This window comes from Protopterus annectens, chromosome 7.part0, assembly GCF_019279795.1.
Source record: "Protopterus annectens isolate FY-2018-M chromosome 7.part0, PAN1.0, whole genome shotgun sequence".
Lineage (NCBI taxonomy): Eukaryota > Metazoa > Chordata > Ceratodontiformes > Protopteridae > Protopterus > Protopterus annectens.
Window position 1 is genome coordinate 1212516889 of NC_056739.1, and position 25024 is coordinate 1212541912.

The 25024-nt window shown below is 37.6% G+C and overlaps 1 protein-coding gene across 1 annotated transcript in view; it reads left to right on the forward strand.

Annotated features, from left to right (window-relative positions):
- Positions 1-25024, forward strand: part of KTI12 (KTI12 chromatin associated homolog) — a gene marked incomplete in the record, with an annotated part of 408069 nt that overhangs the window by 375506 nt on the left and 7539 nt on the right. Inside the window, 1 exon segment of the mRNA XM_044077840.1 lies at positions 8528-8596. Within this exon segment, the coding sequence (XP_043933775.1) occupies positions 8528-8596 (69 nt within the window).

A 25024-nucleotide genomic window follows, 5' to 3' on the forward strand; every position in this document is an offset into this window, starting at 1 on the left:
GTGACAGGTGCAAGCTGTCTGTAGCGAAGCAGCGTGGCTTGTCGAGCATGTCATCCCAGGTGGACAGACACTGGATCCCTTTGAATGACACCAGAAACTTAGCCAATTGTTGAAATCAAGAATTTTTTCTTTATACTGTGGTATCATTCTTGGTGAGGGCAGGATGCTACTCAGGGTCAGGGTCATACCGGCCTGGGCTATGTGATCAGAGTGCTCATCCATGTCTCTCTTCATGTAGCCCAGGGAGGTACGGCTCGGGTCATTCACAACATGGCACCTGACAGGCAGCTAGCAGTAACCGTCTCCTTATTCAGCCTAGTGAGTAGGACGTCAGTGTGCCTGACTATAGAGTCACCTATTACTAGTATGTTGGGTATGTTGTTTTGCCTTAAAGGCTGTGATTGCATGGCACACTGGTTTTATGAAGTATGTGTTTCATGGTTTGTGTTGGGGGGTGGAGGTTGTTTGGATGTTTGCTTTGGGAGATCTCTGTTGGTTTTGCAGATTTTTATTTAGAGCCTCCGGGTATGTTTCCATGTATTTATGTGTGTTTTTTGCCGGTGCTGGTTTAATGGGTCTATGTAAGACTGGTGGTGTGATGCAAGTATTTCCCTTCTCCTCTTGACTGTCCGATCCAGTCTTGGGTTGAGAGAGCTTAGCCTCTAGTTTGGCTGTATAACTGCATCTCTCGCATGTATTAGTGTTTGGTGATAGGAAGAGGGGGTTGTCTGTGTACATGAGGTAGTTGTAACATTGCCTCAAAATGCCCAGATTCACCAGTTGGACTGGAGAGTACACCTGAAACTGCCCTTTGGACATGCCTGGATAGGTACAGGGAACTGTTTTACTGGATGGCTGGTAAGGTCGAATAGAGAGCCTTGTCCTTCTGTACAGTACAGGAATGTCTAGTGTTAGGGTTTATAAGTGCTTGCTATAAGTTTTGAGCAAGTGCCGGGCTGAGAAATGAATGGCTTGAGTGCTTAAGTTGAAAGTTTGTCTAGTTCCAAGGGAAAAATTGAAGAGGAGACTTTGTGGAGCCGGGAATAGTTTTACCCTAGCTAACCGGTGCTGCCCGGAGCGCAAAACCGGGCAAATATGGTATTTATAGCAGGGAAATGAAAGCAATAGAAATTAACCCAAAATGGCCAATAAACTACTAATTTCTGGGCTGAAACCACTCCTCCCGGGACAGATAGGCTGACCAAAGCTCCCCTCTCTCACAGGTGAACAAAGAAACTTCCTTCTATCCAAATAAGGTATGGGCAAACACAGAGATTTGTAACACAACCCTGAATTCAGCACTAACCTGAAAACTGGACTATACTAGCTTAGAAAGGCGGGAAACAAGTGTGTGTATATATATATATATATATATATATATATATATACACACACACACATATATATATATATATATATATGTATACACACATATATATATATATATATATATATATATATATATATATATATATATATATATATACACATATATATATATATATATATATATATATATATATATATATATATATATATATATGTATATATATATATATATATAGTAATCCAAAAAGAAACCAGGATGCAGGTAAACGGATCCTTCAACAAAGCAGTCAGAATATGAAACAAAAACAGAAGAAGGATCCAGACCACAGCAAATAAAATCATATATTTAATGAAAAAAGAGGGTAAGTGCTTTTGCAGCTACAAGCTGCTTCATCAGGCAACCATTACACAAATTCATCCAAGTTTATATTTAAATACACCAATCAAATGTTCACTTTAATCAAATATGCAAATGTTTCCTTAAAGTATCCTATTGTCTAAGGGCCATATAGCCTATCTAAGCAAAATCATGTATGAACAGGTACTAAAAACTAATATAGCTATATATATATATATATATATATATATATATATATATATATATATATATATATACATATTTATGTATTATGTAACCTAAAAAAATATATAAAAAGTATAAAAATAAGCATCTATACATTCAAATACATATATAAAAATCCAAATACATATATAAAAATATATTAAGAAATATATTGATATAAGTAGTGGTGCATACCCTATATGTTCATCTAGGAAGAGGCCTGTTCTTCAATACAGGCTTAATGGATATTTTGTCATTAAGACCTGAAGCCATATTAGCACGCATTCGTATGATCCAATCAAGTTCTTTCATTTCAACCTTATTCCTGTAATCCCCACCCCTATGCCCCTGGGCAACAATCTCAATGACCATGAATCTAAACTCATGTGTAACACCAAAAGTTGAAACATGTCTAGCCAGTGCATTAGTTTCTGCCTGTCGTGAGATGTCATACATGTGTTCCCTAATGCGATCTCTCAATCTCTTTGTCATCCCCACATAGAAAAAGTGGCATATAACGCAATATTCTAGATAGACTATGTGAGCGGTATTACAATTGGCAACCAACTTAAAATATAGATGCCTTTTAGTGTCTGGTTGTAAAAAAAAGAGTTTAGATTCATGGTCGTTGAGATGAATGTTACTCAGCTACAGACAGATATGTATGATGGGTATCCATCTAATGCAGTGGATGTTAAGATGGATTATGTTATTGAGACTTTGAATAACTATGAGTTACAGCTCCTCTCCTATAAGAAGAAGATCCAGAGGGACTCACATGATTTCGCTAACTGTCGTGTCTTTGCATGGCCTAGGGAGGTCAGAACTGACCCTAAGAGCAGATCGAATGCTATGGGATCCCCACTTCAGGAAAGTAACAAGCAGATTTCCACCTTAACAAATTTGGCCAATGGGCAACCTACTGATTACAACATCGGGGGAACACCCCCTACTACTATCAGTATGTCTACAATGCAAATGAGCGTTGTTACATCACAGAGCGACCCCATACCTGGTGGAGCCAGAAGAAAGGATTATGCTAGTGTGGGCGATCGTGGCAATCTTTCTACCAGTGAGAATTCTGGTTCCATATGCATTAATACACCATATCCCATCAGGGCGACGCATTTTCGCGAACGAACATATAGCAGGGGCAGCCAGAAATGGAAGGCATTGACAGAGGACAAGGATACGCTCACACTGAAAAGAATGTGGCAGGGCCAGAACAATTGCTAATTTGGAACCTATCTAAATGGATATTAACCGCTGAAGAGGGAAGAGTATTGAATAAAGGTATGACTTTTATACCTGCAAATAAAATGACTCTAACGGAAAATGTTATTGAACTCAAGACTTTCACTCGCAGTTTAATGTTAAAAATGCAGTTTGGTAAGGGGGAGGAACTAAGTAGTGGTGCTAAAACATTCAAAAGAAACAGTAGTTATATGCCAAACATAAATGGGGTTGTTGAAACCTTTGAAAAAGTTTGTTTGAAGGACATTTATAAAATATATGATGATGGTACTAATGCTAAGAATTTTGTTCTTTAACATATAATGAAAAACAGGCCTTACAGTGTTTATGCCAAGACCAATCTCTGTCTATCAGACCAGCAGACAAAGGAGGTCTCTTAGTTATTACGGATTATGCCTTCTGTAGGGACTCCATGCTGAATATGTTGAAAGATGCTAAGGCATATGAAGAGATAGATATGGAAATAGTTCACAAATGTGAAACTGCTATTTATAATAATCTGTTTGACTGTTTACAGTCTAGGATTATTGATTTAGATTTATTTATTTTTTTTAGTAGGAGAACCTGTAATACCCATAATTCAAGGCTTGCCAAAAATACACAAGCACTTGTATTCACCCCCAATGAGACCTATTGTTGCAGGCCAAGGATGGAATACTGAACCCTTGTCTATCTATATTGAACGACACCTGAAACCTTTATTGGTAAAAAAATGTATATATTTTGAAAGATACCAGTTTCTTGAGGATCTTTTATTTTGTATCAGACAGAAATCTCCCACAAAACAGTGTATTATGGTAAACCTAGATGTACAATCTCTTTTTACGGTCATCCCCAATGATGTAGGGATTTTATTTTTGAAACAATATGTTGTAGAGGATGGTACATATAACACTCAATATGTCTCTTGATGGAAATTGTGCTGAAAAGCAATATCTTCATTTTTGAACGTAAATTATATCGACAGTTGGATGGCGTAGCTATGGGCACGGCATGTGCTAATAGCTACGCCAACATAGTCTTGGCAGTTTGGGAAAAGCTCAACATACTGGTGGAATGTTTTGATGGGAATATTGTTTTCTAAGATTTGTGGATGATCTTTTTCTCCTATGGGAAGGTAGATTTGATACCTTTGCTGGTTTTCTTGAACATATTAACAACAGCACTCACTTTCTCAAGTTCACTGCACATACCTCTTTGACCTCTATAATTTTTTATATGTTAATATACAGAGAACAGATAATGGTGAATTTCAAACAGCTATCTTTAGGAAGGAATGCTACAGAGGCAGTTTTGTACAAAGGAGTAGCATGCAACCCACAACACGCGTTTAGAAATGTGATGCAAGGACAGGCTCTGAGGGTGTCTAGATTAACTGCAGATGATAGCAAGTTTAGAGATGAGCTTCATACACTAGAGGCAAATTTCATTGAGAGGGTATGGTCGAGGACAGGTCCAACAAGTAATGAGGGCAACCACTGAAATGAGGGGTGAGAGAGGTAAACCCTATTTTTCTGTTAACAGCTCCTATCAGAGACAAATGAAATCCTCACCTAATTGCATGAGAGTGCCATTAACATATGCAAGTAACATTAAGTTAATGTTAGATATTTATCGGAAAAACTGGAACATTCTGTGTGCTGATGAACAGGTGCAAGGAGTGGTAGGAAATGCCCCCATGTTTGCTTACAGAAATAAAAAGTCTCTAAAGAGACTTTTATGTGGATCTCGCCAAGAACTTGAAGTGACACCGCACATAAACCACTCTGATTATGGCACTTTCCCTTGTGATGGTTGTAACCTATGTAGATATTTGGATAGTAGTGGTAGTTTTTTACAACCAGACACTAAAAGGCAGCTATATTTTAAGTTGGTTGCCAATTGTAATACCACACACATCATAGTCTGTCTAGCATATTGCGTTATATGCCACTTTTTCTATGTGGGGATTACTACAAGGAGATTGAGAGATCGCATTAGAGAACACATGTACGATATCTCACGACAGGCAGAAACTAATGCACTGGCTAGGCATGTTTCAACTTTTGGTGTTACACATGAGTTTAGATTCATGGTCATTGAGATTGTTGCCCAGGGGCATAGGGGTGGGGATTACAGGAATAAGGTTGAAATGAAAGAACTTGATTGGATCATACGAATGCGTGCTAATATGGCTTCAGGTCTTAATGATAAAATATCCATTAAGCCTGTATTGAAGAATAGGCCTCTTCCTAGATGAACATATAGAGTATGCACCACTACTTATATCAATATATTTCTTAATATATTTTTTATATATGTATTTGAATGTATAGATGCTTATTTTTATACTTTTTTATATATTTTTTAGGTTACATAATACATAAATATATATATGTACATAGATATATAGATATATTCGTTTTTAGTACCTGTTAGTACATGATTTTGTTTATATAGGCTATATGGCCCTTAGACAATAGAATACTTTAAGGCAACATTTGCATATTTGATAAAAGTGAACATTTGATTGGTGTGTTTAAATATAAAAGTGGATGAATTTGTGTAATGGTTGTCTGATGAGGCAGCTTGTAGCTGCGAAAGCACTTACCCTGTGTCTTTTTTTCTTAAATATATGATTTTATTTGCCGTGGTCTGGATCCTTCTTCTGTTTTTGTTTCAAGTATATATATATATATAAATATATATATATATATATATATATATATATATATATAAATATATGTGTATATATATATATATATATATATATATATATATATATATATATATTTTTTTTTTTTTTTTTTTTTTCCCAGAAAATAAAGCAGATACACTCAAAAAAACAGTTTGAAAGCACAGAAAAGGATACTTATTGTTATATATTGCAGATCAGAGTTGTAGTCAATGCCCCCAGTAATAAAGTAGGAAGAAACACAAATACAGTAAAAGCAGATGAATGAAGTGCAATTTATATATATATATATATATATATATATATATATATATATATATATATGTATATAGGCAATAGAAAATTAACAAACTGATTTAAACAAGTTACCCAGTTAACCAGAAAAAAGCTGAAAACTGAGCCCTGTTCCAGCAGTCTTCAGTCAGTGCTATCATAGGCAGACAGTGTATGAATTTAAAGCTAATTTCATTTGTTCTGTGCATATCATTACCAGATAGTATCAACTGTTTCTGCATCCTGCTGCTTTTACTGAATTGTAATGCTGCTGCTCCTGCCGGCATGCTTGTTAGGTTGTTTGTGTGTTCACGCTTGCTTTGTGTATTCATGCTACATGACTGTTTGCATCTACCTAATCATTTTTGAGTCACTACTATCTTGAAATGCTAATCCCTTAGGGAGTTGCTCGTAATTAATTGCTTATAATGTAGATGCTGTTTGTGGTCTTTGCCTCTCATACTTAACCATGTTTTCACCAAAACTAAATGACTGCTTGGATGGTTTACCAAAGTTTATAAGTTAGTATTTATTGCCAAGATATTTAGCTTTGAAGATCTCTTCAGCTTATTTCTAATGGTTTGCTGTTGTGTTTTAAGTGTAGTGCTGCAATTTAGCAAACTCATTCTTACACCTCAGTCTAAATCAGTTTTAGTATGTTTTATGTTTCAGGCGTTTACTGCATATACTTAACTTATTTGAACTAGTAGCATGCAATGTTGCATTATTGTGCAATATGTTTGTAAGTCATAGCTTAAATATGTGAAGGTTGTAACAGTTTTTGCAACAAGATGTGAGCCATTTGGTTTGTGTCCATCCAATAATTTAAATTTTGTGCTGCAATATCATAACCATGGATGGGAGATTCAAATTTAAGTTGTCTAGGACACTTAATGTTGCCACCTTCCTATTTTTTCTAGAACATCCAGAAATATTTCCCTTTATATAGTATTTAGAACTGCCTTACTCATGAGTACTAACCCTAGCCCCAGCTTTAATATATTATGTTACTAAAATCCTTTTCCTAAAGGTACCACTGCACAAAGCAAAAGGACAGAGAACTCCCACAACAGATTTATCCCCCTTACCTAATCCTTACTCTATCCCTAACCCACAAACACTTGCACACCAACAGCCATGTCAGTCTTGCACATCTTCACATCCACCACTTTTTCTTCAAACAATTTTCCTGCTCACTCCTACTTACCTCCTTATGTAAAAGTTTACTTCAACCATTTTTCCAGTAGTTTTAAGATCATTGTACTGTTCTGTTGTAATCATACACTTCTGATCTTTATTTCCTTTCATTTTCTTAACATTATTGCTCAAACACCTTTCATACCTTTCTGTGTAAACCTTGGCTGTAGATGATTGTCACTGTTGAAGTGACATCCTGACCCCATGTTCAAAAAATGGGAAAAAGGGGTTGTGGATGAATGGATTGATGTGATTAACATAAGTGACGACATTTCATTCATTTTACATTCTCTCTTTTTACAGTCATAAAAACTTTTCAACTAAATGATGAGTATTCAACTTTTTTTTCTGCTGTTTTCTCCCCTTTATTATCCTGACAGCTGTCCCAGTTCCCCACGTCCATGCTGGGTCTAAAGGTCATTCAAATCACCCCTTCCCCTGATTGTTACCAAATTTAAGCTGGAGCATCGTGGAACCTAAGGGCTTCTTAGAGTGTTCTACTGTACAACCGTCAGCGGGGAGGTTGGGCTTCTACTTTTAAAGCCTACCATGTTCCTAGTCACTGTGTGTGCTTGTCTGGCTTTAGGGGACCTGCATTGGGCAGACTGCACCACCCCACCTCCACACTTCCACATCTACTTTTGGCATGCTGCCTCACCCCTTCAGCTGAGCACACCCACTCTCTCACACACGTATATACTATGTAACATATGGTTCAGTAATGCCTCTAGGCACTTGTCTCAGTGTCTAGGTCATGGCTGAAAGTGGTCCTAAGACCAGCACACCTACCTAGTTAAAAAGACAAAAATAAGTGATGCCACATGAATGCATTTGTTTACTTAGAAAACACATGTTACCTGCCAATTATTTGTTCTTTACAAGACGAAAGACATGGTCTGTTGAAATTAAATTCATGGATGCCTGTGTATGAATAACGTCTGATGTTATATTAAGGTGTAAGAAACTGTATCTCTTGAACTTTGATAAATTGACAACTATTTGTTGCAAGAAACTGTGTTTTATTAGACATTATTTTTTATCTAAATTTCTGTCCATATCGAATATGTCATTTTGTATGTATTGTTCATTTTATTTTTCTTTCATGTACATAACATTTTAATGGAGCTCTTCTCCCCAGGCCACGGCTGAAAAGAGGCAATAGCTGTGTCAGACTGTCTTGGTAAACAAATGTAAGTAAATAAAAAAAAAAAAAAACACCTTTATTTTCTGTTTTTCAGGCTATTTTTAATGCGCAGAAAACAAGTGTCCCTGGAGAACTAGTTGCAGTGCCTGGAACGGATGAAAAAATATCCTTGTAAGCTAGGAAATGAGTACTGGCCTGGTAATAACCCAGCTCTGAAAACTGTCTGGCATGAGAGCAAAATGTGTCGTTGTCACTAGGTTTGATGGAAGCTAACTGGGGAAGAGACTAGCCTGGAAAGGAAGGATTTTTGTAAGTTGTGCTTTCCAATCATTTGGCGTGCTTGTGTTATAGCTACTCTTCTATGACATGAATAAGCCAGCACGGCCAACACCTTTTCCTAATGTGTGTGTATGTGTATGCAACCTGCACAAAGTTACATAAAGATGGAGTTTGGATATGGGAGGGTGTTCTCCTGTAGAAGATGTTTTTGTTGTCAGTTCATTTTTTTTATTTCACCCAAATGAAATATTAGGGCAGTGTCATGTTGGCACTGGATTTCTACACTGTATTGTAAAAACAGTAGAAAAAATATCTGCTGTTTGTTGCCTCGATGTCTGACTGTCCTTTTGCTACCAGTAATTTGATAGCAGTCTTTTCAGTGAGGTAAATTGTGTCCTTAGTATTCTTCAAAAAAGCTACCAGATGTCAAGGGTTTGATTACAGATTTCATAATGCAAAGATTATAAGACTACAGACCACACAGTAATTGGAAATGACTGATTTTTTAGCATAGACCCAAATACATTTATTCCTCACCTCCACACTACTCTGTGTTGGAGCATTTTGATATTTTTTCAGGCTTAAAGTTACATACTTGCTCTTTGAGCATGCTTCATAATTTATTGCATGATACCAAGATATTTCTCCATTAGCTACAGGTTCTAATTAGAGGCGTTTCAGTCTTTAGGTGTCAGACAGACTTCGCTGTAGTAGGTAATAGCATTCCGTAGGATTTTTATTTTTTCTAGCTGTATCACAAGTGCTGCCATGTCTATGACAATTATCACAATCGATGACTACAGTTTAACAATACTAGTACAGTCTATTCCTTGTGTGTTTTTTCTTGCCATCAAGTAATGTAGATGGCTTTCCATAAGTGCTTATTTGCAGTTTTGTGCCAGCAGTTTGCATAATGAAAGTTTTAATTTAATTTTTATGCTGCTTTGCAAACATGGTTGTGACACTTTGGTTTGCCATCAGGTGGTGCTGATGCACAGGAGTTTTTCAGTGTTAACCCTGTCTTTAACTGGTAATTTTCTAATGGCAGGAGTAGTTCAGTACTTGGTCCTGCTGATGTGTGGTGCGTCTAATGTTAACTCATTAAGTATCAGTGATGGCATTCTTGTTGCTGCATGCAGGTAGCCAAACTTAAGGAACGCAAGCCAGCTGTAATGATAGCAACCCATGTCAGCCATTGTTAAGCTGAATAATTAAACTCATAGGTTCATAGAAGATTACTAAGCTAATGGCTCTGGGGCTGTTACAAGCCTAGCCAGTTGTACCCAGATTTTACCAATTTTCCATCACTAGGGAAAGTTGGCAAGGGTCAGCAGCGGGGTTTTGACTGTTTTTACATATTGCTTCTGTCCATAAAGGGACATGGGCACCACCCCAGGAGTGAATTTGTGATTTCCCATCCACCGGTCCAGATTGCACTAGAAGATGGTCAGGGAGAGTATTTCATGGGAATAGGGAGCCCATTCCAGAGGAGGGGCAATCTGTGGGACACACATCTGTCTCTCTAGCATGATCTATTCATGTCAAAGATTAGGTTTAGATCTTTGGAGCGGGTAGCCTTTGTGCAGTTAGTGTTGCAAATATGCAGCATTTCCATGAGGGGCTGGGTCAGAGACTAGGTCAGAGACAGATAACCCCTCAGTAATCTGTAGAAAACTGAATATAGTGATAGGGTTTTTAATTGGTCCACATGCAACATGTTGGTTATACCTTATATTTTTTTGGTGAGAAACCTCTGAGGACACTCCAGCTGTTACAGGTGCCTGGTGAGGTACATGCATTGTACTTAATTATCGGTCTGATGAGGGCTGAGTAGTAGTAGTACTGTGACATCTTTAGATCTGGATGCCATGACTTTACTTATAAGCTGAGCCACATGGAAGGATTTACTCACTGCCATGGACATAAGGTAGTCAAAGTTCAGATTACTGTCGGAATCCCCAGATCTGTCACCACTGGGCACACTCTTAGGGGGTGCTAGCAGTGTTGTAATTTCCAGGGGTATTTGATTTCCCCAAAGGGTATTATGGACTTCTTCACATTTAGTTTGAGGCTGTGGCTCTGACAGCAGTCATTAATCTGCATCAGACCTTTCTGTAGGATATCAACATCAGTGATATTCCCCAGCTTGCAGTCATCGGCAGACTTGGTCAGCCTAAGGCCAGCTACATTTGCCTTGACATCTGAGAAGTGTATTCCAAACATGAGGGGGCCCAGCATTGAGGCCTGTAGTACTCCACTGGTGACTGACCTCTTGTTGGATGTGGATTCCCCTAGTCTAACAACATGGGTCCTGCCTATGAGCCATTTGGCTGTCCATCTGGTGACGTAGAGGTTTATGCCCAAGTTTATCAATTTATCTATAATACCCAAGTGGGGTATTAAGTTGAATGCTTTGGCAGGCTCATGGTAGGCAGTATGCACTGTCATACCCTCATTAATGGCCTTGTTGTCCTTTTCAAAGAAGTCCACCAGATTGATCAGGCAGGACCTGCACCTGAAGCTGAACTGAGTTTGGTCTAGAGTCTGGAGACTTCCTGTATCATTGTTAATCATGTCTGTAGTTATCCTTTCTCTAGCCTTCCATACGAGGCTAGTCAGACTTATGGGTAGGTAGCTTCCTGGGTCAGTTGATGGTCCCCTCTTGTGCAGAGGGATAACTGTTGCTGTCCTTCACTCTACTGGGACAAAGCCTGTCTGGAGACTGTTGTTAAATAGAGATCTGAGTGGTCTGCTAGGTCATGTTTCAAGCTATTTAATAGGCACCCTGGGATTCTATCAAGGCTTATTGATGCTGTGTTTCTAGCTTTAGAGAGTGTAGTGATGACCTGTTCTTTTGTGTTAACAGGCAAAAGAATGGTGGGGGGTATTTCATGAGGAGTTACCGGAGGTGATGAGGGGGGCTGAAAATTGAGCTGAATTTATTGGCCAGCAGGTTTGCTGTTTCTTCTGGTTGAGTATAGGTAGTGCCATCTACAGCCAACTCAGTACATTGTTGAGTATTTCTCTAAAGATTTCGGTCATAACTAAAAACATTCTTTGTGGTTATCCTTTGCTTGGAAGGCTATTTTATTCTTTTATTTAAGAAGACTTGACTAGTCCCCTGATTTCCTATTGAGATAAATGATGGATTTTTTTTCTGTCGTGCACCCTCCCACTTACTTCTAGGTAGGAATTTCTTCTTTATGTTGTATAATCTGTTTATGCCAGGGGCCCACCAGGGTGACTTGTTTTTCTGGCTAGACCAGGGTTTAGTTTGGTCAGGTACTGCTGGTTCTATGCAGATGTTTAAGTGGTTATTCAAGGCATTCATTCATGTGTACTTCTGCATAGGGCCTCAATGTTTTCGGTATTAGGGGAGCTTTAAAATTACCTGTGCTATCACTTAATATGAGGTATTTTGCCTTGGAAAAATTCTTTAGGGTTTTAGGTTTTGATGGGGTACTACCATTAAATTCATTTTGAAGGAGATAGACTTATGATCCAATCATACAAATGAAGACATTATGGGGAGGGGGGCAACTCCTCCATGTTTGTGAGCATTATGTTAAGGATATTTTGATCCCCTTGTGGAAGGGCAGACCAGCTTTTCCAGAGAATTTGCATTAGCAAGGTCCAGTAGTCTCTGAACCTGCATGTTAGTGGTTGTATGTGTTTCCCAGTTTATGGAAGGGTTGTTAAAATCGCCCGTGAGTGGTATGATGGGCTGAATGGCAAGTGATTCTTGAAACCACAGGTATGTGGGATGGTTTTCATGGTTCATGGTTGGGGAACTGTTGCTAGCAATGATATTGTGGGGGATTTTGCTTGTGGTTAGCTGGACATGGAGTAGCTCAAGCAGGTTTGCTGGACATGGAGTAGCTCAAGCAGGTCTTCCTACTTGACCAATCTAGAGGCGTGTTTGCTTTTTATGTAAACAGAAACATTTCCTTTCATAATCATGTAATTCACCATAGCAGTTTTATAAATACAGTGAGTAGAAAAATAAGGTTAAAAAAAAATCACCCATCGGTTTGTTCCCTGTTGCTACCTAGAACCTTAGTCCTTTGTGACAGTACCCGTTTCCTTAACATGCATCTGTTATTTGCTACCACTTGGGTCATATTATATTAATCCACATAAACAGTACAAGCGTATTTGAATGCAGTAGTGCAAATGACAGCACTGTGTGTGTGTGTGTGTGTGTGTGTGTGTGTGTGTGTGTGTGTGTGTGTGTGTGTGTGTGTGTGTGTGTATATATGCATATATATATATATATATATATATATATATATATATGTATATATAATATATATATATGTATGTATGTGTATATATAATGTTGCACTCTAACTGGCACTGCGGATGCCCATTCCTCCAATGCCATTTTTGTATTTGTGTTCCTTTTTATTTTGTGGTTTCTAGGGAGAGTGGTTCTTGAAAACTTACTGACTTGATTAGGTGCCACTAACTTTGGACCCCTTCCCCAGCATATCCTGTCACTCTGATAAACAAAAGCATCACATATTGGAGCACAACTCAAGGATGCTCTTTCATTGGGTGGGCCTTACCTGTCCAGACAAGGGTAGCCTTTTGGCTGTGCAAACTGTGAATGCCCTACAACTGTGAGGAGGCAGAGACATGGGGAAAGGCCATCACACAATGACTGATTGTTTGACTTGTGGATTGAGGGGCAGCTGTAAGTATCCTGGCATACTGGAGTGCTGTGTGCACTGCATGTGATTGTGTTGGGGGACATTGTGATAGTAACGCCTCTGCGGTGATGTACCCTTGCAAGTATGTAGGTGTACGTCTGCCTGACGTTGCCAATCACCCTGATCTCCATTCCATACCAGCTAAAATACAATGTCTTACCTTGCAGCACAACTTCCCCTTCCCACCTCCCAAAAGAAATCAACAGGCATACCCTCCTCATTATTTATCCCACTGTATCTCCTCCAGTGCTAGGGGCAGTAATCAAAACTGGGTTCATCCCCTCTACTGCACAGAGCAGGCTTTATATGTTAATGGTTTAGAGTCTAGGATGGGAAGATCAGTTAATCTGTTTGCCATTCATATGCTGCAGATTAGCAGTCTTACTAAATGCACTATGATCTATGCTTATTGCATCACTCAGCAGAGAAAAATGATATACAAGTTAATAAAAATGCAAAGTAAAGGAGGTTTTAACTCTCTTATACCAATGGAATATGCTACCAAGGTGGCTGAGGGAATTGCCTGCTTTAGGTAGTTTTAACCCTTTTTGAAGACACTACTTTTTGAACTATCTTATGGTCAACTGTATTTGGCCTATTTCAGCTTTTATTTACATATTGCACTGTACTGTGCCAGCTATTGTTTTTCTTTCTTTTTTTTTATGTTCACTTTTTACATTTTTTTCTTATTTTTATTTATTGTTTTACTTTCCTGTTTTTGTATTTATTACTTTCTTCCTTCACTATTTATTTATGCTTAATACTTCAGCACATAGATGAACTTAAAACTGAACTCTTACATTGAAAAAAGTACTATTTAAACTTTATACAGTTAATGTGGGTGTGTACATCACAGCTGATTATTACAGACTATGACTACAAACCAGTTGACAGAATAATCTTCAGTCCTAATATGTAGATAGGGACCCCAGATTATTTTTGGCAACGCTACTGGGGTGTCCCATGGCACTTCATCATATAGTTTGTTCATAATCGAGGTATCAAAAAGTCTGTCTCATTCCCACCTTTAAGTACATTTTCATTTTTGACCTGGTAAACCTTTTTTTTTTTTTTATCCCATCCCTCTAGTTTCTGTTTCTCAGGGATGTTTGAGAGTTCACTGCAGTGTTTGTGTATATTCAAGGTAGTTCACACTGGCAGTTTTTCTCTTCAGACATAAGTGTAACAGAAACATGTCTTTTCTTTGTTTTTGATGATAACTATTTCTGTGGGTTGATGTTCATTTCTACTTAAAAACTCAACAAGAAAGGAAAATTCTGACCCTGGACTGGGGATTGAACCCAGAACCCCCACTCTGCATTCTTGGAAGTTGTCGTTGCCACTAAACCAATAAGGAGTCCCTGCCCCCCCCCCCTCCAAGAGCAGTTTCTTCTTCAGGTTGGAAAACACCACAAAGATGATTTTAACACTCTAGCATCCAGTGCAGTGCAAACCATGAACGTAATATATTAACAACTCAACAGGAAAGAAAACACCCTGACCGTTGACTGAGAAATGAACCCAGGACACCCCCTCCCCCCAATAACTCATGCACGCATTCCTTGTATTTGTTATGGTCAAGACAGAAATCAAGATACATCCAAGTAAACATGCTGCTTTTCTGACAGAAAATACAAGAAAACAAGTAAGATAGTTGTTTACATTTATTTGGTGACAGTTGGAAGCCTCATATGTGTGTGTATATATATATATATATATATATACATATATATATATATATATATATATATATATATATTATATATATACATATATATATATATATATATATATATATATATATATACAAACACACACATATATATATATACACACATATATGTAGCGGGTGTGTTGTGAATGTATATGTGTAGACACACACACACATATATATGTAATTGAATTTTACAATTCAATTCCTTCATTTTTGAAAGTGAGAAAATCTAAGCTTTGTGCTATTAGCCACAAGATGGTTAATATGGAGGCAGACTGACATTTGATTTTACCTGTCCACAAATGTATGTCTTTGCATGTGTGGGGACACAAACATAATCAATTAATAGGATGTTTATATTGGTTAGAATTCATGTCCAGTACACAGATACATTCCTTTTTCAAAGTCGGTGTCAAATTCTAAAGTACGTTTTTTATCATCTCTTCTGAATATCAATCATTGTGACTGACTGTATTTTTTTTTTTTTAATTTTCTATTTCTTGCTGTAACTTAAAATATACCTCATTCCCTTGTGAGTTTCCCAGTAGGTAAAAAAAAATGAAATCTGTCCCTTTGTGTGTGTGTACCTATATATATATATATATATATATATATATATATATATATTCATACACACATATGTATGTATGTGTATATATATATATAGATATATATATATATATATATATATATATATATATATATATATATATATATTTATATGTATATGTATGTATGTATAAGCAAACACTCTTGTATGTAAACAGAACATCACCACTAAGATATGCTCCTTTTGTAGTTCAGCTGTGTTACTGCAGGCTTATAAGGTTTCCATGTATTGCCTGTGATTACACTGCCAACATATAGGGGGGAAATTTGGAGTGTCGTGTATAATTCAATGGGCTACCCTCCTTGCCAGAAATGTATTAACTGGCATCTTGTATCTGTTTATACTTCATCCATTGTTGGAGTAGTGCTTTGACGTTAGGTTTTGGGATCTGGTGTAGTGCTTTGACAACAGGTTTTGGGATCTGGTGTAAGCCACTGGGATTCCTCAGGGCTGTAGGGTTATTTTGGAATCAACAATGTTGTAAAATCTTGAGGTAACATCACCAAAAGTGTAAATCTTTTGGAATTTAGCTCCTCGTATGCACTACATTGGATAGATTACTATTTTTGTCATTTGTTATGCATGTTTTCATAGCAAGTTACATATTACTGAGGGGTATCACGTGAAATTTCATGCTGGAAGATAGAAAAGTGTATTGGCACTATGGAATAAACTACAGTACAGGTGATTAAAATACATTGTCCCTTACATTATATATTACAGCAACTGATTTTCTTCATTATGAAGATGTATAGTAGCAGTTAGCATTGTCGCCTCACAGCAAAAGGTTCTCCAGTTCGATTCTCAGCTGGAGCACCTTTTGTGCAGTGTCTGTATGTCCTCCCTGTGGTCGAGTGAACTTTAAAGACATGCAAGTAGGTGTGTGTCTGTGTGTGTTTGTCCTCTGTGAAGGTTGGGTGCCAGGCTGGCAACTCGACACTGTAAAAGTCACTGCCAATCAAGAGTAGACTGGTGCTCCTCTGTGGTGACCCCTAACCAGGAAATGACAAAAGACTTTTTATTAAATAAAACAAATGACAAATTGTTGCATGATATTTGGCTAAGAGAGCAATTGTAATGGCAAAGAGCAAGGCATCAGAGAAACTCTACACTTATGGAAAATGGTTTAGTAGGTGGCAAAATGAACCTCTGTCAGGTTACAAGGAAGTAACAGAAACATAAAGAAGACAATCATCAGACACTATTTATAAGGGATAGCAACAACAATTTGCTCACTAATCTAGGGGCCAAGTAAGGGAGATGGAATGAGGACTTCAGGAAGAATGAAGAAAACCTCAAAGAAACTGTGCTACCCCATGTCCAGCCTACAGTGAAAGAGTAAGATAAACAAAAACACTCTAGAAGACCTAAAGACAGCACTAAGAAAAATGAAGTCAGGGGAAATCAGCAGGCTCAGATGAAGTCACAACAGATATAATCAAGGCGTTTGATGCTTTAGAAGATAAATGATTCCTGAGGGTACTCTTTGCATTAAGGAGAGAAAGGCATATAACAAATGACTGGAGATTAAACATGTTAGTTCCAGTGTACAAAACCTAGGGGACATCTACAATTGCAAATATTACAGAGGTATCAAAATCCTGTCACACTGCATGAAAGTGCTGGAGCAGTTTGGATTCAAATGCATACAGTGCAGCTAACCTGATGTTTGTAGTGAGAGAGACAGTAGAGAAAAAGGTAGAGATGAGGAAGGAGTGCAGCTGGGCTATCCAAGACCTGGAAAAAGCATTTGACAAGGTCCCAAGAAAGCTGATTTGGACACTTCTATGATAGTATGAAGTCCTAGAAACATGACAGAATTAGTGTAGGTTGTGTACAAGGCCCAATGATACAAGTTAAAACCATGCTTGGACACACTGAGCAGTTCCTAATGACAGTGGGTGTGCATCAGGGTTCAGCTCTGAGACTGCTGCTGCTCTTACTTTTGACAGACTACATTCGCAGACAGGTCATAGGGGACAGACCTATGAAGCTACTGTATGTAGATGTGTCATTGCAGCAGACTGTAAACATGAACTTCAGCAAATGAAGGATTGGAATGCAAAACTGAAGGCCAGTGTGTTGAAACTGATAACAGCAGTTGTCGTGGCAGCAAATGGGGGAATCGGAAAAAGGTGAAAATTGAGGTAGAAGGGATAGTATTCGAACAGTTGAACTGCTTGATGTATCTGGGAGGGAGTGGTTGAGGAGAAGGGAAATCTAAATGAGGTCAAGGCTAGAATAAGAGGGGCTACAACCAACTGGCATAAGAGCGTCCGGGGTAGTGTGCGACAGAAGATTACCAAAGCAGTTGAATAGTAAGGTGCAGAAAACAGTATAACCAATGCAATGAAGGCAGAGCATTTGAAGAAGCTAGGGGTGATGGACATGAAGTGCTTGAGACAGGTAGTAGATTGCACATTGTGTGACAGACAAATAAATGATGGTATGAAATCAGAAGACAAAGTACCTTAAGTTGAGAGAATGTCAAAGAGAACAGATTACTGTGGTTTAGAAACATGCAGGAAAGTAGAAAACAATTTGGTGAAGAGGATTTAGAAGATACCGAAAGAAGACTAGGAAAAGAGGACATCCAGCAAAGAAATGTAAGGATTTTGTGAGATAAGACCTGAGACAATCAGGAATGACTGTTGAACAAGGTGCCACTTAATTGAAAGAGGTGGCAACAGTTCACACATCACCCAGATCCCTTATAGAAAAATGGGATAGGAGGATTGATGATTGTTTCCAGTAGCTGGTACATTCTTGCAAATGCCAGTAGTTTATTTCCAAATTTGCAGAATAATATCAAGTTATTTGGCAACTGTCGCCAGTTTCAAACTGAAATATACAGATATACAATACCAAAATGACACTTAGACATTTTTTTCATATCATGTGACATTAAAATACATCCTTATGTGTTCAGTTGTCTGTAAGCAATTATTGAAAAGATACATTAAAAATTTTCACATAAATATCAGAAGCATGTTTAATAAATGAAACATGTAGAATCATGTATCTTGTTGCATAAGAACTTTGGTTTAAATAAGATATAAAAGCTCTTCCACTCTAATAACGTGAAGTTATACTTCACACTGGAGGAGGATCCTTGATACCAGCCTGTAATTCTCACTTGCTTCACAGGTTGACAAAAATAGACTATATGGGCTGTAGTGCTAACTGAGTTCTACTTGAACGTCTACTTGGTAGATGTACAAAATTCTGTATTGTTTCTTTACATTTTCCACACCTTCATCTTCAAATGTTCATTCCTTGGAAGACAAATTGTTCAAGCTGCAAGAGTATAGCAAATTCATTTAGGGGATACCAGCTTTTACTATTAGTGAAAGGCACCTGCATCTTAAAACTTCTACTGACTCGTAGACTCTACTAACTGGTTCAGGACTTTACTAGGCCCAGTTAGAAAACTGGCAGCGATACCTTTCTTGTGTGAATAATTACTTCTATCCCATATTTGTACGTTATTGTGGTCATCTTCTCACACTGTTCTGTAATGATACACTGACAACATCCACTCATTCACCACATACCTACTAACATCATATTCATTCCCATGGGGACATGCTGTTCGTTCAAGACATTAAAACCTTCAGCATACCTGATCAGTCGCTCTCCCTTTTTGTCAACTAAGGAACAAGTCTTGCTCTTAACCTTTTTGTTACAACTGAATGAACCTGAGTTCCAAACTCTAAAGTTTACAAAAAGCACTTTTCAAATTCACAGGAGCACCTGTTCTTGTCATACTGAGAAGTATACAAGGACAGTAAGCTCCCTAACTTCTTAAGGGCAGTAATGCTAGAATCACACAAAAAGTCTGGAGAGTTTGGAAAGTATAGAATTGCTCATTCACTATGTTGATGTAAGATGACTGGCACCAACGCACACCAGTCCCAGTTTCTAAAAGCTAGACAGACTCCTGTTCATCCATCCTAAGAAATTCTGGTGTTTCACTGAGTAACAGGTGAAAACGGGAGGGTAAGTATTCTGCTGCTAAAGATCTTAGTTACTAACTTGTTAACTCATTGCTGATGCGTGGGGTCAGCCTTCATTGGGAATAGTTTTAAAGAGGTGCACTTCATATTCTGTCAGGGCGGAGTTCCTCCAACCCATCTTAATTAGTTTCCTGATGAAGACAACATTACCAAAATCTGTTTTTATGATCGTAGATAAGTGCTATGTATTCCAGTATATTGTTCCAGTGACACTGTCTGATATCTATCCCTGATTTTTTAATTCATGAGCAGAATACATTGTCACACATTTGGCAAACATCTTTAGCATTTCTTTCAGGTTGTGAATTGTTTCCACTATGTGGAAGCTTCCTAGACTTTCCTGTGTTTACGTCCATTGACTCAGCAACTCCAGAACAGTAATGCCCTGTCACCGCTCTTGCGGTCTAAAGCCAAAATGCTAGAAAATGTTTAAATAGAAACCATGCAGTACATCTGTAAATAAGATCTACTTTAAAGAAAACGGCATGTATATACCTAAGGCCGTAACAGCAATATAGCAGTGCTGCCGGTAACTATAGTATAATAAGCAGCATACATACTAGCCTCCTTGTAGGTGCTTTGTTTGTGGATCCAGTGAGAGAAAGCATTTAATAATGTGGACAAGAAATATTGCTTGCTCCAATTTACTCACCTAAATTTTTGGAAGGGTCTGTTAAACTGGAAGGAGGGGTATGCAATTAAAAGGACTGTAGATATCAAAAGCTGAAATACTTTGTCCAGTGTATGTCTTTTGGCAGTGGTTGGGGGTCCACAAGTAGACTGCTCTAGGGCCCCACCTATTCTCACTGTTTACCATTATCCTTTGTACAAATGGTACCTCCTCTGCTATACTATATGCAGTTGTTTTGCCACTACTGTGTAAAAGGTGTACTGCAGCCTACATTCACAAACTGACTTACAGAATATCTGGCACTAGTTCTGTACCAGAAAACTGATGATTAAAGCTACCAAAACATAAACCATACTGCTTGACTCTGCTAAGAAACTCATCTGTGAAACTTTCATTCCTTCTGTTAATGTTGACAGCCCTCTGGGTTTGGAAATAACTGTAGTCGTACATTTCAAACACCTGGATCTGTAGGTTAGCCCCAGTCTTATGTTTATACTGCTCCATATAAACTGTGTAGAACAGGAGTGTCCAACCTGCGGCCCTCAGAGCTCTTCCATGCGGCCCGCGACCCTTAAATGTAAATTTAATTTTAATTTAACTTTTTTCCGTGTGTTTACATGTCCGCGTACTTTTGCTGTTATGCGCATGCGCCAACTTTCTTTTTTTCACGCTTTTTTCATACCGGCGTCTTTCTGCTGGTATGCGCATGCGCGAAAACACCGTTCGGTCGTTTTTTAAAGCTGAAGGAAGGAGCGAGGATCGTGGAGAGAGGATTTAATTATATTTTATTTCGGAGTACACACCGACTACACTACAACATAGCAAAAGGTAAGTAAAGCTTAAAGTTTAAACTTTAGTAAAGAGGAACTGGTGAAACCATGTAAAACAGTTTATTTGTGCTACAATTACGATAAGGGCTTCTGGGTAGTTGAGTATCTTCTGCGGTTATAAACGGTTCTCATGTGCATATCCTCAAGCTAGCAGATATTAGGTTTTGAAAGATGTTTGTATACAGTTGCCATTCGTTATCCAGATGAACATCTGGAACAATAATGTCTGTTAGAATATTTTCATCAGTAAGATGAACAACTTGTATATGTTGATCCATGGACAACACTAATTCTCATAAATGCATGGTAGCCATCTTCAAAGACAGTAAGACACCCAGCTACTTTGCTTATGCGATATATGACTGCTGAGTTACAAATATTCACATGTAACACTCTTAATTATTCATTTCCTACTGCTTTGAGAGCCAAGATGACAGACAGTATTTCTTTCAGGTTGATGGACTTTTTTCAGTGGCAAAGTAAACAAAACTAGTTGCACTGACAAGAATGTCTAATCTACTCCAACTCTACTATCACGTTGTTGGAAAGCTGAGAAATAGTAACATTCCTGCAGGGTTTAGGAACACCGTCTCTACTCATCATTTCAATTCATTTTTTACTAAGGATGAGATCCGAAGTGTCTGAAGATAACGGCATTGTAAGCACACAAGGGCAGGAGGGATTTGATTGTCTGACAGAGCTGCTTTTTGAGAAACTGAGTCTGTTGTTCACAATTAAATTAATTGGTACCCACAAAGCTTTCTGCTTTACTCCAAGGTTTTCTGGCCTCAGAGATATATTAGATAAGCGGTGCAGGGGACAACATCCTTTGAGTGTGCATACCTGTGTGTGGCTGCATGTGGAGCTTTTTACTGACACAAAAGCATATGGCAAATTCTGCTTTAGTTAATTGGCTTAGAGTCAGACCAATCAGATTTCAATATAAAGTAGCTAGAAAAGATGATCAATATCTGGAGCAGGACTGATCACGGTCATGCATACTTTTTATCTGCAGTCAATTATTGCAAAAGTAATCCATGTTATTACTGATTATGAAAAAAAATAAAACTTGTACCAGTGGGCTGAATTGCCCTAATGTACACTGTGAAGACAGCAACATCAGTAAAACATTATCATATTACCTGCACATTTAGTAACACACCAATTTACTACCTTGACGGCTGTGCCGTTGGTTTCCTGTTTTTCTTTGCTATCACAGTGGATTTAGCTTTTGGTTGTGATTTTTAAGTGCAGGTTGCAGTCATAGCTCATCTTCTTCATGAATCTACTACTGAGTCTGCAGACAAACTCTGAATGTTATTTTGTAAGCGGTCTACATAGTGCAGCTTACATATATTTTTCCACCTTTTTCCTTACCAGGCCAAATACGTTTATGTGGGCCAAAAAAGCATTTCTTCTGATGTTTGGCAAGGGATGATATTGTATTGCAGACCAGTGTTCTTGTAGTGACAAGTAGCATAAAATAACCTTTTAATATTTTTACGTTATGCTGCCATTTCTGAGGAGTATGGTATCTGTAAGCTATAATAAGCAGTGAATACTTCCCCCTTCAAATAGTAATATAGCTTCTTTAAGCCCACTTTGTGGCTTCTGAATTGAACAAAGTATAGTGGGCTCCTTTTCTTCACTTATATATTTATAAATCATAAGCATTTATCAGAATTTGAATGGCTTATGTCTTTAACAAAGCATGTAATCTTTAATAAACAAAAAATTACTTTCACATTTGAAACATCACATAAATTTTGCTCATACTATTTTAATAATTCTGTGAGAAAGGGAAAACATGGAGTAGAAATGAAACAAAACTGCTAATAATATATAACACATCCCCCTGTCCCAAAAAGGCTTTCTCTTTTTTTCACAGAAGGAGGACATGTTCTAACTTTGTTGCATGGACAATGATGGAGTCATATTTGTACTTGCTTTGGAGTGACCTGAGTGCTTGCATTATGTGGCAGATCCTGGCACCTGACAGGCAGCTTACATTGACCTTCTCCTTGTTCAGTCTGATAAATATTTAGTTACTCAGCTACTATTTATGAAATAGATGTTTGATTTCAGTTGCCATGTGCAATTAAGACTTTCCTGTAGTAAATTATTGCACTATTAGAGGGGATTAGACCCAAGGTTTGTACCTGTTAATAAATAAACTAAGATGTTAGATTTAACTGTTTTTTTAAATAATTAGAATGAGATATCATGCATTTAGTAATTTATTTATTTATTTTGCAAATTCACCTACATTAGTCCGCATAAACCTGGGGTGCCTTTTTTTTTTTTTTTTGCTCTTCAGTTTATGTGAGACCTTTTTTTTTTTTTTTTTTTTTTGGTCCTCACTTGCCGTTGCCCCCAGTCCATTTCTGTTGACTCAATGTGGCCCTTGCAACTGAAAAGGTTGGACACCCCTGGTGTAGAAGGTTGGTGCTCAGTTAAAGGAAGTCTGATTACATTCAGATGTAGATACCATGTATTGCTCTGCAGGCTTACCTGTGCCAAGTAAATTCCATTTGCAATTGGACTAGGATCCCTCTGTGAAGGAAACTTGTTCCTTAGAAGATCTAAACTCAATTGTCACATGAGAGCTGTTTTTTTTTCCTAAAATTGGGCCCATTATCTTGGATTTAATAATAATGAAAATAATACAGAGTTCAAAATGTCTTGCAACTTACTTCAAAACTTGAGTACTTGTAAATGTGACCAAGGATGCACTGAAAATTTGCTTGTATATCATTTATTACTTGGAGTTTTATAATTCAACACTTAAAAATGAATACAAAATGTTTTTGCTAGAAAACAGAACTAGGTTTTACCATAGGAATAAACATGTATGTTCGTGTTTTTGTCAACTGCAGATTGTAGATTTGTATTTTCTGTTTCTCTAAGTTGAGCAGACTAGATGCCATAGCGGTTTGATTTTTTCTTTTCATTCATTCTAGTTCAGATGATGAAATTGTCTTAGCTTTCTCTAGAAGTAAAAGAGCATCAGCAGAAGAGTTAAATTATTTGGCACCATTGGAACAAAACATTTCATATGTACTGCACTTACATTCTAACATTTGTTGGTTTCAGTACTTTATTGTGAGGCAAGTTATATATTTGCATGGTAACCACAGACGAATGTGAAACTGCCTTATTGAATAAGTGATCTTAAAGTAAGTTGAACCCCTTTGAGCAGTAGAAAACACTGGTTTTCCTCCTAAAAATATAGGAACCATGTAATTACTGTTGTATTTTTGTGAATGATGTATGAGTTATATTGTCAAAAATCCACGAGCTCTTTCCAAAATGTATTAGAGAAGGAATCTGAAATTCTGTGCCATGTTGGTTATTTCACTTTCTTCACCTACTCAGTAAAGTCGAATTTCAATTCTTGAGCAGTCTTTTATGTACACTATTTTTTTGTTGTAGATACTGTTTTTTTTTAGGATAAATCACATTTATATTCCTGCTTCATGTGTTCTGGCATCAACATCTTCAGAAGTAGTTTCACTGTGATCTATTTATATTTGGTGGTACATGAATAAGGTTTTAATTTCATCATGTTAAGAATTATGTGCATGTAGTTAATCTACTCTAATAATTCCTGAAGGGTTTTCAAATTTCTGTATTCTTTTTAGATACATATTTTGTTATATTTGACAAAAGTTCTTCAGGGCAGTGCAATGATGTTCTTCGTGTTTCACTGTTGCAGTCATTACATTTGGGTAATCCTGCTGGCAGGTTGCCCTCAGTCGGCCTGAATTCCAAAGTCTTGGGTCCTGCGTCGGTTGCTGTC